The following is a 19,079-nucleotide window of genomic DNA, read 5'->3' on the forward strand; positions in this document are numbered from 1 at the left end:
TTAATATTCTCTTTCAGACTACACTTATTAAAGTAAGGAATATTTCGTGAAGATTATTTAAACAACTGTTTTGTGGTTTAGTCTTAAATCTTGTGATACATTTAATTAAATTAAATCAATTACAATGCAGAAGGATGAAATTGGACTATTTTACTATAAGAAATCTAAGTAATTTGTTATTTTATATGCTACTCTACGTTGTACACTACTATACACCGCTCCATTTTTTTAAATTATATGTTTTGTAAAAGTGGGTCTAAATGATTTCAGGAACACAGTGATGAAAGTATATCTGAATGGCATATTTGAGCTCATTATAAGCCCCTAAAAGTTTTAAAGTAATACCATTAATTATTCAATTTACAAACAATATCCACACGACAAAAATTATAATTAGTGAAAAAATTGGAATTGCACAATATATAAGAATGTAATTTTTTCAAATTTATAATTAGCATTTCAAGGTATAGAAAACTACTACAGTTGAAAAAAGAACATTTAATAGAAGACTGTCCACACTTTTGTCATAATATTAAACAGATATTTATGTACAGAGATTTACAAGTTAGTAATATACAAGGTAAAAGTTACTTGATGAAAATTAGTAGCAACATCACTAATGAAGTGGAAGGGAAGTGCCATTTGAGAGTTGTTCCATCTCCGCTACAAAACGCTACATCTACATTCCTGCAGTGCTTCGAGTACACCCTCATGTTAGACAGGGTGTCGGCGATCTTCTTGATGAAAAGAGCCTCCTCTTTCTTGCATTTAAGCCTGCTGGTGACGTACACGCACTTGAGGAAACCGTGTCTGGCACTGCACAAAAGGCGTGACTCAATACAAAATAATTAATGTCATAGAGGTGATTTTTTAATTGTATGTTTTTCTTTGAAATTTCATATTTTGACTTTAAACCACAGCTGTAGTAAAGCCTAATATAACTAACATTGGATTGCTAGAGTAGTCTTAGAGTTTCTAGACGTTTGATAGCAAAAATATAACTACGAGATATTTTCTACACTACATAAATATTTGTCCGTCTTACCAGCACAGCTCGAGTAATCTAGACTCCATGGTGTAGTTTTTGCGGCTGACCTCCTCTCTGACCAGACTAACAAACCTGTTAGCACAGTTGTCCCAGTCCTTGCTGATCGCCTTGTAACATGATGTGTAGTGAAGGTACTCTACAATATACAATGTTTTTATTAGAACTATGAAAATTTAATAAAAGCCACATACGAGAAACTGGCTTTTGAAACATAGGCCCATTGACTTTTATATGATTACAAAATAACTACTTTGCGTCGTCATGAAACAGTTTTCTCATTCTGTTGAAATGTATAGCTGTAGAATTGGTAAGTAGAGTTTTATTCCTTTCAATAATCTTGAAAGAATATGTATTTATTACTCCACTTTTAATAAGTATTATAATTTCTACAATTAATATCAACCATTAGTACAAAAACAGTTAATACGCGCATGTTGCGAGATTAAGATGCAGGATAGTACGTGAGTATTAAAATAAATTCTAATTTAATACTGGTGTGAATAGTATTTATTAAGCTGCTGGATCCAAAAAGTCAGTATTTCACTTTTAAAGCGTTTGGTAAAATATCTGTGGTGAAGAGAATATATTCTTTTGTGATCCAACCTCAACTACTTCATCAGATCATAGATTTTCAATTTTTATAATTATAATTTGCATTACGCCTAATTAAGTTCATAACCTAAATTTGAATTTTAAAGAGATATTGCTCCATCAATCAGTTTTCTAATTATGAATATACTGATTACTTTCCAAATAAATGAACTTTAAATAGAATTACAATAACTAAAAATGGCTGGCACGATCAATCCATCAATTACTATCACATCATCACTGGAACGTTGATGTATTTCCTTATTTATTAGCCAACGTAAATTTAAGATTTCAATACTCATACTTCCATATTGTAGAAGAACCCAAATCATTGAAATTTTAATTGTTTATATTTTAAAACAACTTTAATAGAACTAAGTATAAAATAAAAATTTAATTCTATTCGATTAATCAATAACAGAAAATTCAACCAGATTATCCAGCGTATTTATTTATTTCAAGTATCCAAGTTCCAGTCAATACTAGCATATTTGATGATAACAAAAATGCCATAGTTTAATAACAAATCATACCTATATAGAAATGTAACTGTTTCAAAATACATTTTTCCAGTTTCGAAGGGTTTAGAGTCTATTCAATCATCAAAATATACTGTTATTTACAGTTTTCATGAGTACACCTGGGCAGTCACCAAAGAAAACGGACGTTCTTATCCAGTTTCTGATTGATAGCTCCGCGTCCTGCCAGCTAGACGATAGAGGAAATACTGTTGAGCTTCAAGAGAACCATAGTACTTGAAATGGAAAACTCTGTTTTTAAATGGCCATATTTGAAATAGAATGATTATATATGTATTTCTGGATAGATTACGCATTTTTTATATTTATTAAATTTATTTATAGCAATGAACACAACAAATGATTAAGCTTCAACCAATCTCTAACCTCATATTTACGTTCAATCATCATATAAATAGTAACAAGAACTGTAGAAAGACAAGTGTAGACATTAAAAACTGGCTTTGCATTCAGATGCTGTATATGGTAATTTACATTCCAATTATTTCTCTAAGTTATCAGTAGGATACGACTTTAGGAGTAAATAGCGAATAGCAATTGTGAAGTTTTCCAAGTACAACAGATAAAGTAAGTGTTTTGAAGCTGTAAACTGTCTTTCGCAGGCCTACTCTACTACTAAATTAAATATTGGTTAAGCTTTTTTTAAAATTTACTATATTTCATTGTGTGTCTGCATTCTCCTTTATAATAGTTACGGCAAAACTCAAATGCTCTTGTCCTAAAAATACCATTTCACAAATGCCTTGTTTTTCTCAGATGGAGAGACAGTTCTTGGCCCTACTTACTTTTGTTCTTTGCTTGCCATAATGCTATATAATTGCGCAAAAATATCACCTCTCATAATTTTTATAGTAGATCTATTACAATACCATTATATTACATAGTATGTTTAAAGACGTCTTAAACTTAAAATCTATCATTTTGGAAAATGTGCAATTCAAAACCTTATTTTCCCAATTTTCTTAATTATTAATTTATAATTTTATTAAAATTAAAATAACAATATACAATAAATAAGGTGAATATAACTGTTTTGTGTATTACAGTATTTATGAATAATTACTATAAAAATTTTTAAAAATTTATATACTTTTAGCACTAAGAAGTATCACAGGTATTATACTCGTAAATAGGCCAACTTGGCTTTACATTTCTGGTTTCAAAGAATTTGAACAACGTTATATTTAGCATACCTCATCTTATTTATGGGAACAACGTAATGTACAATGTAACATCTCAATAAATTAATACAACGTTTGAGTTAAGCAGTATTTGTTAATCTGAACTTACGTTTTACATCAATACTGTTCATATTATAATATGAAGGCTTAAGAAGTTAAACACACAATTTAAAAAACGGTAAACCTTTGCGATAAACCAACATCTTCGATAATAAATGTGTCTGACAATGTGACGGATGGCAAGTCTGATTAGCAAGCCAACAAATTTAACATTGGTTTGCAATTAATTACGATACGAAAGTTAGTATTTTTTATCACTGATGACTCTTCTCTTATTTTGACAACTGGCATACGTCTTGCTATCGTCAAGCATCTAGGGCAAGGAGTGATGATTTTATGATACTAATCAATCATATATTGATTTGACATGGCTTCTTGGGCTCTATTACGTGTGCTATATTATGTTTTGGAAGCACCGAATCTTAGAATATAATTAGATAATGACGTGTAAATGTTCATTCTTCCCAAAACTTGCAGATAAATAAAATAACGCTGATATGCAAGCTAAAATATAGAGTGTAATTAGTTATTGCAAACCTTTCAATGTATACAAAAATTTGTTAAACGAAAAATATAATAATATATATATATATATATATATATATATATATATATATATATATATATATATATATATATATAAACGGTACATTGTTACAATAAGGCTTCCTTTCATATCTCACATATAATATTTCATTACATTATTACGTTCGGAAATAAACGTCAGTGGTTTTTTTTTTTAATGCAATCGTCAAAGATTGCAATTTATCAATACATTTCTTGAGACAATAGCATATTTTTACAAATGCTCTTTAGTCATTGAACAATTTTTTCTGCCACATTATTTACCAATCGCTATTAAAAATGACACTATGCGAAGTGGGATTGATATTTCTTATTTCAAATATGAATGTGGATGAAATTAATTAATATATTCACAAGCACATTATCTAACGCGTATTTAATTCTTATATATTCTGTTTCTTTCTAATCAACGAAAATGTATTTTATATATACTATAATGTAATGGATTTTATTTTTGAAATTTAGCTTTCATTATTTTAGGTGTATCCGTTTACCACACTCGTTAAAATATATAATAAAATAAAAATGTAATGTCTTCTAAATGTATGATTAACATAATATTTTAAGAAATATTTATAATCAAAATAGATACAACGACTTATTTTTGTAAAAATTAAGTATTCTAAGTACACCTATTACCAGGCTTAAAAGACATTCATGTAGTATACTATGCAGACGTTTAGTACATCTAAGGTTATGAAATACAAGTTTATTATAATATAGATATGCTACACTGAGTGTAGCAAATAGAAACAAGCTTGAGAATCTCCTAACCTGCTTGAAAAACGGGATCGTCGCAGAGGAACTTAAACGTATATCTGGCGCCGGCGACATGAGCCTCCAGCGTCTGTCTGTCCTGGTGGGAGAGACATTTCTTGGCGAAGTCATCCATGCAACCCATCCCTATTTTGAATGCACTAAAAAATTTGTATAAGTTACATAAAATCATCTATATCATAATATATATTCTATTTGGTTTCTGTAGTTTCTATAATATTAATGTTAGTAGTTTTGAATAAAATAATACCACTTTAACAATGAATTTAATATATGAATTTATATATATATATATATATATATATATATATATATATATATATAGTCTTGTTTTATATACATATTTTAAAGGTCAAAAAGTAATATAATATAATTTCCAATATCTGTCTATAATTCAAATGTACAAAAATTTATTTTTTTGATTGTGCCAAATTAAATTGTAATACGTAAGTATTGAAAATAAAACTGGTAAAAATATTTATAATATTTCTAGGTATGCTTATTTGTGTTTTTAATATATGCTTCTGCGTTCGACTCAAATAAATACATTATCAATAAGATCTGTTACAACAGACAACTGCAACTAGGATGTGGTGGCGGTTGTCTGTCTCCAGAGAGGGAGCAAATTACTTCCTCTTCTTCTTCCGGGGTTTCCAATCGCTTTGTTTCTTGTGGCCTCTGAGAATATTCCTCATACCTCGTTTTAAATATTCAAGAATTCACATCATCATCGGTATTTTAATACAATTTCTTTAAGTTATTACATGTTATGATTCAAGTATTATAATGACATTTGAAAGGAGAAATAGACTATAAACAAATGTTGATACGTTACCAAATCACAAAACAATCATGTCGTCAATATTGATTAAGAGTCCAACATATTCTTTTTGACAATATAACCATTAATATCTTCAATACAATCGTTAATCACCCATAGTCAAATAATTAGCTTTCACTCTCGTGTAGACTGTCTCGTGTAGAACTTTTGCAATCTATTTGGTATGACACTGTGATATTTGAGACACACAGATGTAGAAATTGAATTTCTGAAAATGTTATTTCAATTCTGCCAGCAGCTTGAAATAATATTTGTAGTAATCATATATTTTAAACTAAACGAAAATACTTTCCTAGGATGTACATTGCAAATGTACAAGTAATTTCTGCAAATGGCGGATGTATACCAAAATTCACAAAAGGTATGATTAGAATGTAGGAGATTTCAATCTACAGCACATCTGTATATACATAATAATTTTACTTACCGGAACGTCAACCTCCGTAGATAACTAAAAAAATTATTTTAATGATAAACACTTTCTGTTTAAATAATATTGTGATTTAGAAGGCTTTGCTTCTATAATATGTTTTCTACTATTAAAAGCCACAACTATAACTATAGTATAATAAGGAATGCTGTAGCACGTTATACCTGCAAGATGCATCGACGTCATGTTTAGAGCTAGGGATCCCTTTCATCTCGTACTTTTCGAGTATTGGAGGCAGCTTCTTGAGACAATTGTCCAGGTAGGACCGATCCTTGCACTTGATGAGGGTCTCATTTAGATTACTCTCTGTTTGGGCCGTCACATACGATAAAACTGGACAAATTGAAACAATTATTAAATATTCAGGTAATTAAAAAAGAAACATTCATGTTTCGTGACCATGTGGAGTTTCACAATATGTTCCTGTTTAAAGAAAGCAACACTAATCGGTAAACATTTATATAATATGAAGCGTCATAAAAGTGTATGCAGTCATATTTTACTATAGTTCTTAATTTTATACCAATTATACAAAGTAATTAACAACTCGGATTTTACTCCTTAAATTAAGTTAAATGTTTTTAAGAAGAATTTAAATATTTGTTTCAGTTTGACATACTGTAACTAAACTTCAACTCTGTTAAATTAACCTTTGATAAAATTACGCCACATCTCGTGTTGTGTTACAGGCTTCTTGATATAATGCTATTTTCCGCCAATTTCTCCGTGTATTACTATAACTATACGATATATATATATATATCCATGCGATAACTCTTGGTAGAATAGATATATAGACTTAGACTACTCTAGACACATAGAGAAATAGATTCTTCTTGGTCCAAGAAAGAACGCTGTCATTTTGGGGTCTAAAAGTTAAAAGACAATCGGTTTTTCTGTATCTACGTCTTTGTGCAAGCTCTATACTTTCTGTTGGATACAAATATCGTCGGTTGAATCGGTTTGATATATTAGAACTGTATACATCAAACTAAAGAGACCTGACGTATTGATAGTTGCATTAAGTTTGTCTTTGTCACCAAGCACTCTTCAGAGCTAAGACTCTCTGTTTGTACTATACAAAGAAATATAATAGTCTAATTTTTACAAAAAAAAATAAATACTACATTACATTATTCAGTATAAGAACGGTTCCAAGTGATGAGTCATGAAGAACTGTTCCTATAAAACGAGGTCTTTATAGAATATTGGTAATGGCAAATTAGAACAACTATGTAAATAAATGCAAAGAAAGAATAATTCTCAACCCTTAAGGATTCTAGACAAGATGTATACTATAATACAATGTGAGGGTTAAGTTCTAGAGTACAAGAGAGACAAAACGCCAGAAGAAAGGAAACATATTGTGAGGAGAGATGTCTGGCTATAAAATTCTCCAACTTCTGTCGAGGGAGGAAAAGAGAAAACAGTTTCGGTTTGACACATTTAGACATCTTTTCTTCATTTATTTTGTTGGCAGGCTTTCCAGTACAGTTAAAACAGATACCACTAACCAATTTAGTAATATCGTCTAATTTTTCACATTTACATTATTATTTACAATTAAAATAAATGAAGGAAGTTAAATATTTTTGATTAGCACATAAGTTTTACTTTTATTAAAACAACTGATAGTGTATTCACATATTTGAATAATATAATTATCCATTGAAGAAACTTTTAGAATTACAGGGATAGTTGATGGGCGTACGAGTTTGCTAAACAGGCTTTCGAACAGTATAATAAGTATAAGTCACATTCTGATTAAAGTTGATTATAAGCATTCTAAATTCTTTCTGGAGATATACGAGGCGTATATGAATGTGTATTTCAGAATAAATTCAAGAATACCCAAAATCATATACAATTGTATACGGCTCTGTAATGTGTAATAGTCGAGATACATTTTAGATTTAGTGTGGCCATTATTTACTGTACAATTATTCCACTATATAATAAACTAATGTAACATTTTTAACACGTTTTACTAGAACATGCATAAAGTTGAGAATAAATGAGGACTACGGTTTTTAAAAGTATCGTATTTTGACGATATTATGAAATGAAAAATGTCTTTATTTACAAAGGCGAAGTTAGGACTTAAAAGTCCTCTCTACCACTTAACCTCCAAACAAAGTAAAATATAATCATACCTATTACAACATTGTAACCGACACGTAAACTAAATCACTTTAATAATTAATTACATATTGGATTTAACATAATAATGTATATATATACCAATTATAATTCAAATAAACCATTTCGATTAAACTCTAACATAAATCTCTTTAATGCAACAGGCAACTAATAAAACTATCCTATCCTAATCAGCATTCATTCCCCATCCACGCAACTTACATACAGTTACCCCAAGTGTGACCACAACAACCACCAACCGTCACTCCCGCCGAGTCCGCAGCAGAAAGGCCCTAACCTCCGCCCCAAAGCGATCGCGCTTGTCAATACTTCTGATATGTTGTCTGGGAGAGCGTTCCACAATCGACATGCGGAAACAGTGAAAGATTTATTATATACGGCTGTCCTATGAATTGGAATTGATAATAAATATGCACCCCTACGAGTTCTACGTGCACTAATATACTAAGATACTAACAAATACTCTCGTTATGTTCTAAGCGTTAGCGAAGCCTATTGCTGGAGGTGCTAGAAAGTTTTCATTTCTGTATGTTGGTCTGACTGACAGTCTGTCCGTATGATATATAAGGAACGAACTAACCCATAGATAATTTTTTATTTTACATGAAGCATCATTTTAATATAATCAACATCAATTTCGATCATGTTGAGTTTAAAAACAGGGGATTATGGTACTGATAGCATTACCAAAAGTTTTTACGTTGGTTTCATTGGTAGTTATGCTACATAAAGCAATAGAAAAAGAGTTATTTTACGGTCTATAGTCTAAAGTCTATAAACTTTAAATTTTGTATTAAACTTCATTATTACGTAGACGTGGTTTAGTTTTATGATGGTGCATATCTATGACTTTGCTTTCACTGATGCTTATCACTTAGTAGACACAAGTAAACATTTCTTTGCTGCTTATTTACCTGACAGTTTGTATGTCTTTCCTTCGGAAATAAATGAGATATGTTTCTACTCCTATTTTGTAATATCAAATATTTATTCTGGGAATAAGTTTAGTTACATATTTTGGTACATACCGTATGTTTTACATATTCTATGGTATATTAAAATAATATGCCGTATTCTTAATTAGGTCATCCCTTACGTATTTACATCTAAACGTTACCTGCTTCTTTACACATAACTTACTGAATATAATAGACGCTATAGACATTCTCCTATGCTGCTTACAAATTATAAGAAAATTGATCAATTTACTAGAATCAATATTCCAATCTTCTGACACACTTTTGAATTATTTAGTGTACTATTTAAAATTTAATTAAACTGCAGTGGGTTGTAGTTTTGGATCCTGAGAGAACTGAAGAATTTCATTTAGCACTAACGAGATGAGTACAATTACTTAAAAAATGCCGCGATTAAATATCTCATAAAACTAAGTGGGAAACCATATTTTGAAAAGCAGTAGCTGCAATAGAACTGTTTAAGGCAAATGCGCAGAGCCCTAAAGCAGAGGCCTTTTACCTTTCTTATTGTGTAGCTGTGGTTCACTAAAGTTTATTTTTAATATTTTTAGTGGTTATATTAAACTTAAATATAAATATTTTGACTAAAACAAGTCCAATCAAATAATAAATTAGTGCAAAATGTGTTATATTAAGCTGATAGATTAGATTTATGATATTCAAACTTGTATATTTAAAATACTTACTCTTAAAAGTATTCCGTAAGAAGACAACCTTACGAATCCATTCTTTGTTGTATTAAACTATCGATTTACGTTCTTTGAAAATTTTATATCACCAGAGTAAATTTGACAAATGGGACGATGGATTATGGTTTTCCCTGTTTGCAGTATTCTCCTATTCCCTGGTCTTTAGTTAAAGAAAAACGTCTGATCAGAGGTACTTAAAAGGGTTCGCAGTGTATTTTATAAACACTCCAGCACTTGAAAACATCAACGCCTTACCTTTCCATGATTAAACATCCAATATTGTCTTATTTTAAATGTGTAAATGAAATATCCATCCACTGTTTTTATAATAAATTAACTGCACTTTGACAAACGAGATTCAATGTATGTCCAGCGGAAAATGTTGGGGTCTCTTTATAAACACCAGAATTAAAAAATACGACATTCACCACAAATTTTTATTGTGTACTGTAGCTGTGTGCAGAAGGTGTGCCTCAGGGAAAGACTATGATAAATGTCACACAAGTTGTTTCATTTTGCCTCGCTGTGTTAAAACTTGCACTGACTGTAGCTATAAAATGTGTACCTGCTATCAGTTTACCACAAAGCTAAGCTATCCTATACTTATAACCACCATGCAAACTTGAACAACTTAACATTTGGTAATCTTTGTGATTAGTAAAATAAATAAAGAAAGAAAGAACATCTATATATATATATATATATATATATATATATATGTGTGTGTGTGTGTGTGTGTGTGTTTCTTTATTTATTTTATATTTTATTTCCTTTTTTCATTATTCTAAAATTTGGATTTATTTATATTCATTTTGTTTGTTTGATGTACTATATTATTACTTTTTGTTAATCCTTTTTGACAGCGGCAAAGGCCGAAATATTAAAGGACATTTATATTAAGAAGTTTACTTAATGTGTATATATATATATATATATTTATTGAAATTATATATATATATATATATATATATATATAAACACCTTTCAATTCTTTATTTTCTGTTTTTAAATTCAAACATAATCCAAGGCCTAATTAACAATAAATTATTGTGCGTTTTATTACCTATTTGCAATACATATATAAAGTAAACAATTTAAATATTCTGGATAGAAAGTGTGTAAGTTCAAGTGAAATTCTGTAATGTTTACATATTATCTTAGAAATCATATATTCCACAACAGTGCATAAAGTTAATATTACATTTCATTAATCTTCCAATTTGTGATCCAAGTAAAAATCTCTAGCACTCATTCATATGGAGCATAAAATTCCAAAATCTTTGTTAAACAATAAAATAATCATTAGTAACAATCTCGGGCATGTTGACAATTATATCTTCTCTAGTTTTATACCATATTGGGGGGAGTGCATAGGGTTAATTATATTCTGAAGTAAAAATGAGTTATAATTTTCAAGAATGTAACAAGTTTAATGAAACATATTTGGCATACAAACACAAGAGCCTTACGGATTCAATTTTACTTTAAGTGGAAAGTTACGTAATTAATTGAACCGAAGTCTCATAAATACGTTACCGTAGTTATATTGAAAAACGTATTGAGATCGGATTTCCAGGATTTAACTATTTACTTGATATAATATACAAAGTCTGTCGGACAATTAAACATTGATACAGGTAGGATTAATTGCTAAGCTATCAATCTAGATAAATACCGTGGAGATACGCATTATTAGGTACATTTTTAGAAGGCACTTTTTAACATTCTTGAAGATTCTGGGTTTAGTTCATTAAATTATATCATGTATTCTATCGATGTATACAGTAATAAAGAGTCATTTCTAGATTTTTACTTTACATATTTCGACTAAAGTGCTAATAATCACATAGCTTAAATGTGATGAATCACATTTTAGTTTAATCTAGAGATTCCACAGAGAAGTGGCATTTTAATTACAAAATATACGCTAAATTGTTGGGCCTGGGTAAAAGATTCACGCGCAGACCTCTACATAACTCGGCACTTTTCCAACAGAGATGAAAACAAGTATACAAAGGTTGTTAAGGCCGCTGACTTCTGCTGTCACAACTTGTATGATTTGCAACGTTCTTGTTTCGGTTTTTATCCTTGTTTAGTTGGATTAAATAACTTAGTCCTACTTTAGACCTATGATTCATATATACTGTAGCTAAATGTATGTGGAATTTAACTGCTAAAAAGAAGTAAAAAGAATATTTGTTACATATCTATGGCTAGCGTAACTAACTGGTGATTAAAACATTAATAATGTAGGTCCCTAGGAAAGTTTTGCTTTTTTAGCAAAAATAAGTATTATAAGGAGTGAAAGTATTTCAGTACTCATTTATCTGTATAGCAACATTCTTTCAATTATTTGTAGATTTGCGAGTAGTAGTAAATATACAAGTTTAAATATATATTTTGTATTGAGACTTAGATTTATTTGCTATTAAATATGTACAAGGCGTTGCACAGAGTGCTAGAGAGCAGTCTGATTAGAATTAGTAATGTGAAATTCGCTATCGGAACGTGACGATATACAGTATACCAGTCTCTGAGGAATGACCAGATAACCGTCCACGATCCCACTGCTTTACTGCCGAGTCGCTTCGTGTTTATTGTACAGTATCCCGTTTCTGTTGGTTCTAACCGGAAAGAAAAATGTATGGACAGTGCATTCAATTTACTACCTCATATTTCAGTGTCCATAAAAACATATTTTTGACGTAATTTTGTTTTACCTATTTTTTTTTACCCAAGTCATTGTGAAAGTTCAGCTAACCATTAGGGAGAAATATTAAAACAGATAACAACGTTTACTCTCACCTGTCCTATAATGGCTTCTATGTATGCAGGAATATTTTACTACAGAACGTCAGGAAATAACTAGGCCACTTAGGCTTGCAGTTTCTCTTGTGTTTGCCACAATACCGCCTGTGCACCCGAGGTCTAGTAATTAAGGGTTCCCGCTGACTACCCTATTGGACGCACCGAGCTCATAAATTGCTATATCGTGAGAATACATGTGAACATAATATCAATGCTACTGAATATTTTAGATTTCACAATATACGCGGCAAATTCTACGTAACAAAATTATGTATCACCTGGAAATGTTAGTTAAAGATTTATCTAATCCCAAACAACATTTCAACTATTCCAAATCAGTAAATAAAAAAAAGTTATATTTACTGGTATTTTCCCATACTCAGGTACTAGAAAAGTCTACAAAAGTAGGAACCAAAAACTAATTAGGCACAATACTTTTATTGAGTATATTATTCAAAAAAGGTTTCATTACGTCATCTGTATTGAAATGTGATGTTTCTTTGGCTCTTTGAATATTATCTAAAGACCTAATTAGCATGTAAAAACAATGGTAGGGTTTCTACTGTAATAAAAGAATGAGTCAACAGAAAGTAGTTAGCATATCATTTGAATTCAATTTGGGAAATTACGTTCAACTATCAGATTTATTCCGGTTAGCATGTGTACAGTTTTTAACAGTTTGTTGCAATTTTAAGAACTAAACGTATGTGTTTTAATTTTTTTTTTAATTACCATAATATATATTAAATATTATATTGAAATAAGAAAATAGTATATTTTTAATGTGTATTTAACAGTATTTACCAGAAATTTATGTTGGGAATTTAAGAAATTAGTCTTTTGAGCATTATAGAATATTTATGTTAGTGTAAAAAACAATATAAATTCAATACCAGGTTGTCTTGTGACCATTTATGCCTTAATCAAACAAAATGTTATCTCAAAATTGGAATAAACAGAAACGGACAATATTAAACAATACCCAAAAAATAATAAAAAAACTCAGTATTTTAATGTAAAAGTTTTATTTTCATGTTTACAGCATCTCGTGTAACATTAAGTGATTAGCTCACTGCAAACTATTTTATGTATTTTATAAATAAACGAAAAAATAAATATTTAAAATCTGACACAAATCGCTCTACAATTTAAACATTTCATAAATTCAAAAGCAATATTTTCACACAAGTAAATATACTAGATTAAGAAAAAATAATATTTTGTTTTTAACAGAAGTTTCTTTTTGTCAAACGTGCAATATATTATTATTGTCCTTTGCTGTTACAGCGCACAAGTTTATATATTTTATAAGTTGCCAGTAATAACGAGCACTTACAAAACACATTCGTTTTTAGTTATATCTTAATACAATCATACAACATAATTTAAATTCAATAAAACAATTTTTTACAGGAAAGCCTACTCATTTATTTTCTAATATTAGGTTAGTCACTCAGATGCCGTGACTGGTGTGTTCTATGAAGTAACCATAATAATTTCTTACTCATTTCAAGAGTTTTGTTTTATTAGGTAATTAAGATACAGCTAATTGAGGTATTTCTTATTAGATATGATTAATTAACGATCTAAAACTAAAAAAATAACAGTGTTCCACATTAGTTTACTCCATTTGAGGATCTGTGAGAACTGCGTTTAGAATAAGTCGGATATAATAGATAAGCTTCCCTATACATGTAAGAACGTTCTCTTCGGTGGCTGGAGTGACTGTCACATTGACGAAACATTCAACAACTTTGACTGGCTGTCATTTTTTTGGAATGTATGTTTCACATGTATTACGTTTTTAATATTAAAACCATACTATACGTCCATTTATATCTTCCTTGAGCTGTATATAACATAAGAGGAAGTGTCGAAAATCACATTTACAAACAGATTTAACCCGATTTTGAGATCCAGAAGTTACTATGCTGATTGCACAACATGCAGTTATTAAACGTACAGCTAAAAAGAGGCAGAATATGTTACCAGAAACTGGAGAAGATATATTACTAGGCTTTTGAGACTCTTAAATATTATTTACGAGTGGAAAGTGCTCATACCATATATTATTGTCTTTTCTTAAACATATTTTTTATCTAAAACAATTTCATTCCAGTCTAAATATTATCATGTCCTAATACATTCAAGAACGCATGTAGTGCCTCTCTCATCATGCTCTACATTTACGAACACCAAAGAATAGTGGAATATACTAAACCAGGCATAAATCTAATTTTTAACCGTTATACCGCTACTTTTCGATTTAATTTGCCGTCAGAATCGACGTAAGGTCTACAGAGGCGACGTTCAGACAGCTATCTTAGTTGAATACGTATGTGGCTGTCAAATGGTTGAATTTTATACGTAATATATGTACTTTATGTATAATAATAAACCATATTATTTCGATGGTGACTAGAGATAACGTTCATAAAATCCTGATCAATTGCTATTCAACTGTAAACGTATCTTTAAAGATCTTTCGATACAGAATATGTTTTTTGAAGTTTAAGCATGCATTAATATGATACAAAACTTTGAGCCCCACAAAAATATGACATCCATTTTAATGAAATATATTTACTACATCTGATTTTTGTGTGTTTCGTTGTTTTCAAATCTTTAATATACCTAAATTAAATGTGTCAAGAGACTTTTGGCTAAGATGTGAGATATTAGAAATAGACGAAATTTCCTGAACAGATTAAATATTTACATATAACAACAACCAATATAAGCTTAAATGAGCAGAATATGACTTTTAGGGTTAATTGATTAAAAATTCATAATACATTACACTCCAACATATACATTACGGCATTTTTATATGCGGCATTAAGTGACAAAAACCTCTAAAGTACTATTAATTCTCAAAACAAATCTTTAAAAATACTTTAAAATCCATCGTATATTGACACTATAAAGAATATTTATAAAAGTTGAGTATATTTAATATTTTAAGGTTCATATGTATCAGAAACAAAGATGATGATGATTAGGCTGTCAGTTTATAATGTTCATACATTAAGAAAATGTCAAAATCATTATATTAAGGCAACTCTACACAATTAAGAAACACTTTATCAAGTTGTTTATATTGTTTGTATACTAACTATCCTTAGCAGAAGCTAGTTTTATAATAAAATACCAAGTTCCTACAAAATGGAAAATATAACATTTTTTAAATATATATTTAAAAGCTTATGGAGTTTAAAAATCATCATATTTGTTATAAGAACTTTATAAATTTTATATATTTCATATTATTTTCAATACTTTACGTAATATGTTCAATATATAAAGTGTAGATTGTATATAGCTGATATTTTTCTGTCAATAATTATACTTACTGTGTAAGTAATTTTTGAATCAATCTATATTTGTATGTGAGCTATATGAATACAAACTATTTTATTCCATTTTAAATATAAAGACTGCAATCTCAAAAGTAACAATATATCAAACTTATTTTAAAATATTTGGTAGATATATTGAATGTTCCCTGTGTTTTTCATATATTAAAAGAGTTCTTACAGTAAAAGATAGTAAAATTGTCCTCAACTTTTACCGAATCTAGTGTATGAAACGTTTAAATCTTTTTGGATGCATTTAAACTTTGTTCTCGTCCTAAATCTGAAAAATATTTGTACAATTTCACGTGGCTTACTTTACCATTCATAACATAATTGAATAAAAAACTAAATATGGTATAACCTTTGTTATAAATAAAAATTAAATCCCATAATATATCTTTTGAAATTAAAATAATTACTAACTGTATTATTTGTTTAGTGATATTTGGTAAGGTGGAAAGATAATTATATCATTTAGAACCAAAATAATCGATAATATTTAAAATTTATTACTAACTCAAATAAATATATGCATTTTTTAATTATAATTGAACAAAAACATGCTTCATATAAGTTTACTTTTAAGCTAAAAACGAGCAATTTTAATTGCTTGTTACTCCTTAGTGAAAGACTGGGTTGTAGCACTCTGTTAAATATTGTTTCTACTTCAATTGTATGGGTCTGATTCAATAATCAAATAGATTTATGAAGAACGCTTTAGTGTTACACTGAAAAACATTTTACGTGAAATTTTATCTATCGGAAGGTCAATTTTATTAAAAACTGGCACATCAACGTAAATGTGTGTCACGTTTCTTTGGAAATATAAATCTTTAGAAATGTTAGCTTTGTATTTAATTTAAACTGGATCAATATTATTTACAGCGATCAAAATGTATTTCTTTGTATTAATAATATTAAATAAAGTCATTTTAATAATTTAAAAACTATTAAATTTTAAGACATTTAGCCTACATTATAGTATAGATTAATAATAATACAGCATGTTTAATTTCTTTTGCTTCAGTAAGCGCTCAATTGATAAGCACTAAAAGTTGTTACAAAGTGATGACTTACAAATTATGAGTTCCAATAGTAGAGCAAACACCATGTCTAATCACGTACTGGGAACTGTGATCACGTGATGTGAAGCTCTAGCGGAGATCATGACTGCCCGCGCCATACACAGCGACTGAGAACTGAGCTCCGCTGACACTGACACCCCACCCACTAACTATCCACCACCCTTTCCTATACACCCTCTCTTACAGCTTCTCCTTAATTTAACCTCTCGATCTTTATTGTTACAGTGACTACATGAGCGATAGCTTAGAATCAGTCTGCTGCTTTTCCATTCTAGTAGTTCTTCATCATAGCTTGTGTAATATTGACACAATTAATCAAAATTAATTTAAATACTCTTAACTACTTAGAATAAAATTCAAATAGATTGTCGTATGTAGTATGTATGTTAATTTTATGGTGATAGCAGTCACATGTTTAGGTTGTACGAAATATTGTAAAAGTTAGTATATATTGTAAAGTACAGTTATTTAAATAAAGATTTCTATTTTAGAACATTACAAATATACTTAACGAACGTGCTTGTTTGAATTATTAAATAGAACTAAATTACTCCAGTTTTATCAATACTCATTTTATTCCACATTTACATATTTATCTTATCACCTATGACATTAGTTATGAACAACGGGTTTTTTGAGTATTGAAAAATTATTCAGAATAGATCATATTTTACACTGTTATTATTATTGAAGACACTTCGCTAATGTTCCAAATGAAATATTAAGCCTGTAACAAATGTCATTCTCAAAATGCCTTTTGGTTAGATAAGCAGACATTCATCATAAAGAAAAGATATTTATATATCCTAACAAAACAAAAAGTAACAGATGACTAAGTGGTTAAATGATGCTTAGCTAAATTCCATGTTTAGATGTACACTATCATAAAACTAATTCTTGTCTAAAAAAATTTAACGCCTTCCGAGGATTTTATCAAGATATCGTATTAAATAGTTTATAGCAGTGTTAAAAAAGATTTAGCGCTGGATGTAAATTTTACTACCACATTTAATTTTGAATGAAATAACATTGAATTAGACTTTATTAATGCTTTTTTTAACCGTATGACTAACATAAATGTGTTCCCCAGGAGGGTTCACGTCTGGCTGGTCTATTCCTTTCAGTTGAACCCTCAGTGGGTACAGCAATAATTGACTTGTCTCTTAAATCTGGAAAATCTTATGAATTTCCAGGAACCACAAATCTAACCACAAATTTCGAGATTCTAGGGCGCAAGGGTTATTCGATAGGTCTAGTCTACTGCGGGAGATGACTGTTGGAGTTGGTGAGGTTTCTTCCCTAAGAGTCAAAGGTTCCTACCAGTATAGACATAAGGATGTGTTACGTGGCTGCGGTGACTGGAGAGGCTGGTTCAGAGCTGGCTTCTCTTTCTTCCAAGGAGAATGACTTGAAATTAGTGCCTTACACTTTCCTCATGAATCTCTTCAGGCGGGCTCTACTCCCCTCAAAATTATCCTGTCACTATGGAAGCAGCGCAAAGGTCCTTATACAACTAAGTGCAATGTTCAGCTTGGTTAATAGGAAATTATTTGATTGCTTCTTAAACTATCATCCTGCACGGATGTTTTAGGAAAACCTAGACCAGTTTAATTACAAAATATCCTTAGCATTACGAAGATAAGCATGAATATTTGAGATTAGTAAGTTTTAACTCATATATCAAATTACTGTATATGAATTCGTATAATATCAATAAATCTGACATATTAAACACAGCCTACAATTAGTGAATGTTGGGTTAAGTTTAAGTTACTGTACTTCAACTTTATTGGAAGAAAACTACGTAATTTTTAAATTTGTTTTTACTGAGGATAGAGATGAATCAAGTTACTTTAATAAAACCCATGATACTTAGATTAAACCAACAGCGTGCTAAATTATGGGGTGTAAGATTTCAGAATTTTAGCCCAATGAAGAATTTAATAACATTT

The 19,079-nt window shown here is 29.7% G+C and overlaps 1 protein-coding gene across 1 annotated transcript; it reads right to left on the minus strand.

Moving 5' to 3' along the window:
- Nucleotides 1–519: 519 nt before the first annotated feature.
- LOC124363894 lies at nucleotides 520–17,228 on the minus strand. The gene is made up of 5 exons (XM_046819165.1): nucleotides 17,120–17,228; nucleotides 6,217–6,385; nucleotides 4,779–4,921; nucleotides 1,046–1,184; nucleotides 520–816 (listed from the first exon to the last, which is right to left on the minus strand). Exons 1-5 carry the CDS (start codon nucleotides 17,151–17,153, stop codon nucleotides 588–590), a joined length of 714 nt encoding a protein of 237 aa, XP_046675121.1. The 5' UTR covers nucleotides 17,154–17,228; the 3' UTR covers nucleotides 520–587.
- Between the last annotated feature and the right edge of the window lie 1,851 nt (nucleotides 17,229–19,079).

Source organism: Homalodisca vitripennis, chromosome 5, assembly GCF_021130785.1.
Source record: "Homalodisca vitripennis isolate AUS2020 chromosome 5, UT_GWSS_2.1, whole genome shotgun sequence".
Lineage (NCBI taxonomy): Eukaryota > Metazoa > Arthropoda > Insecta > Hemiptera > Cicadellidae > Homalodisca > Homalodisca vitripennis.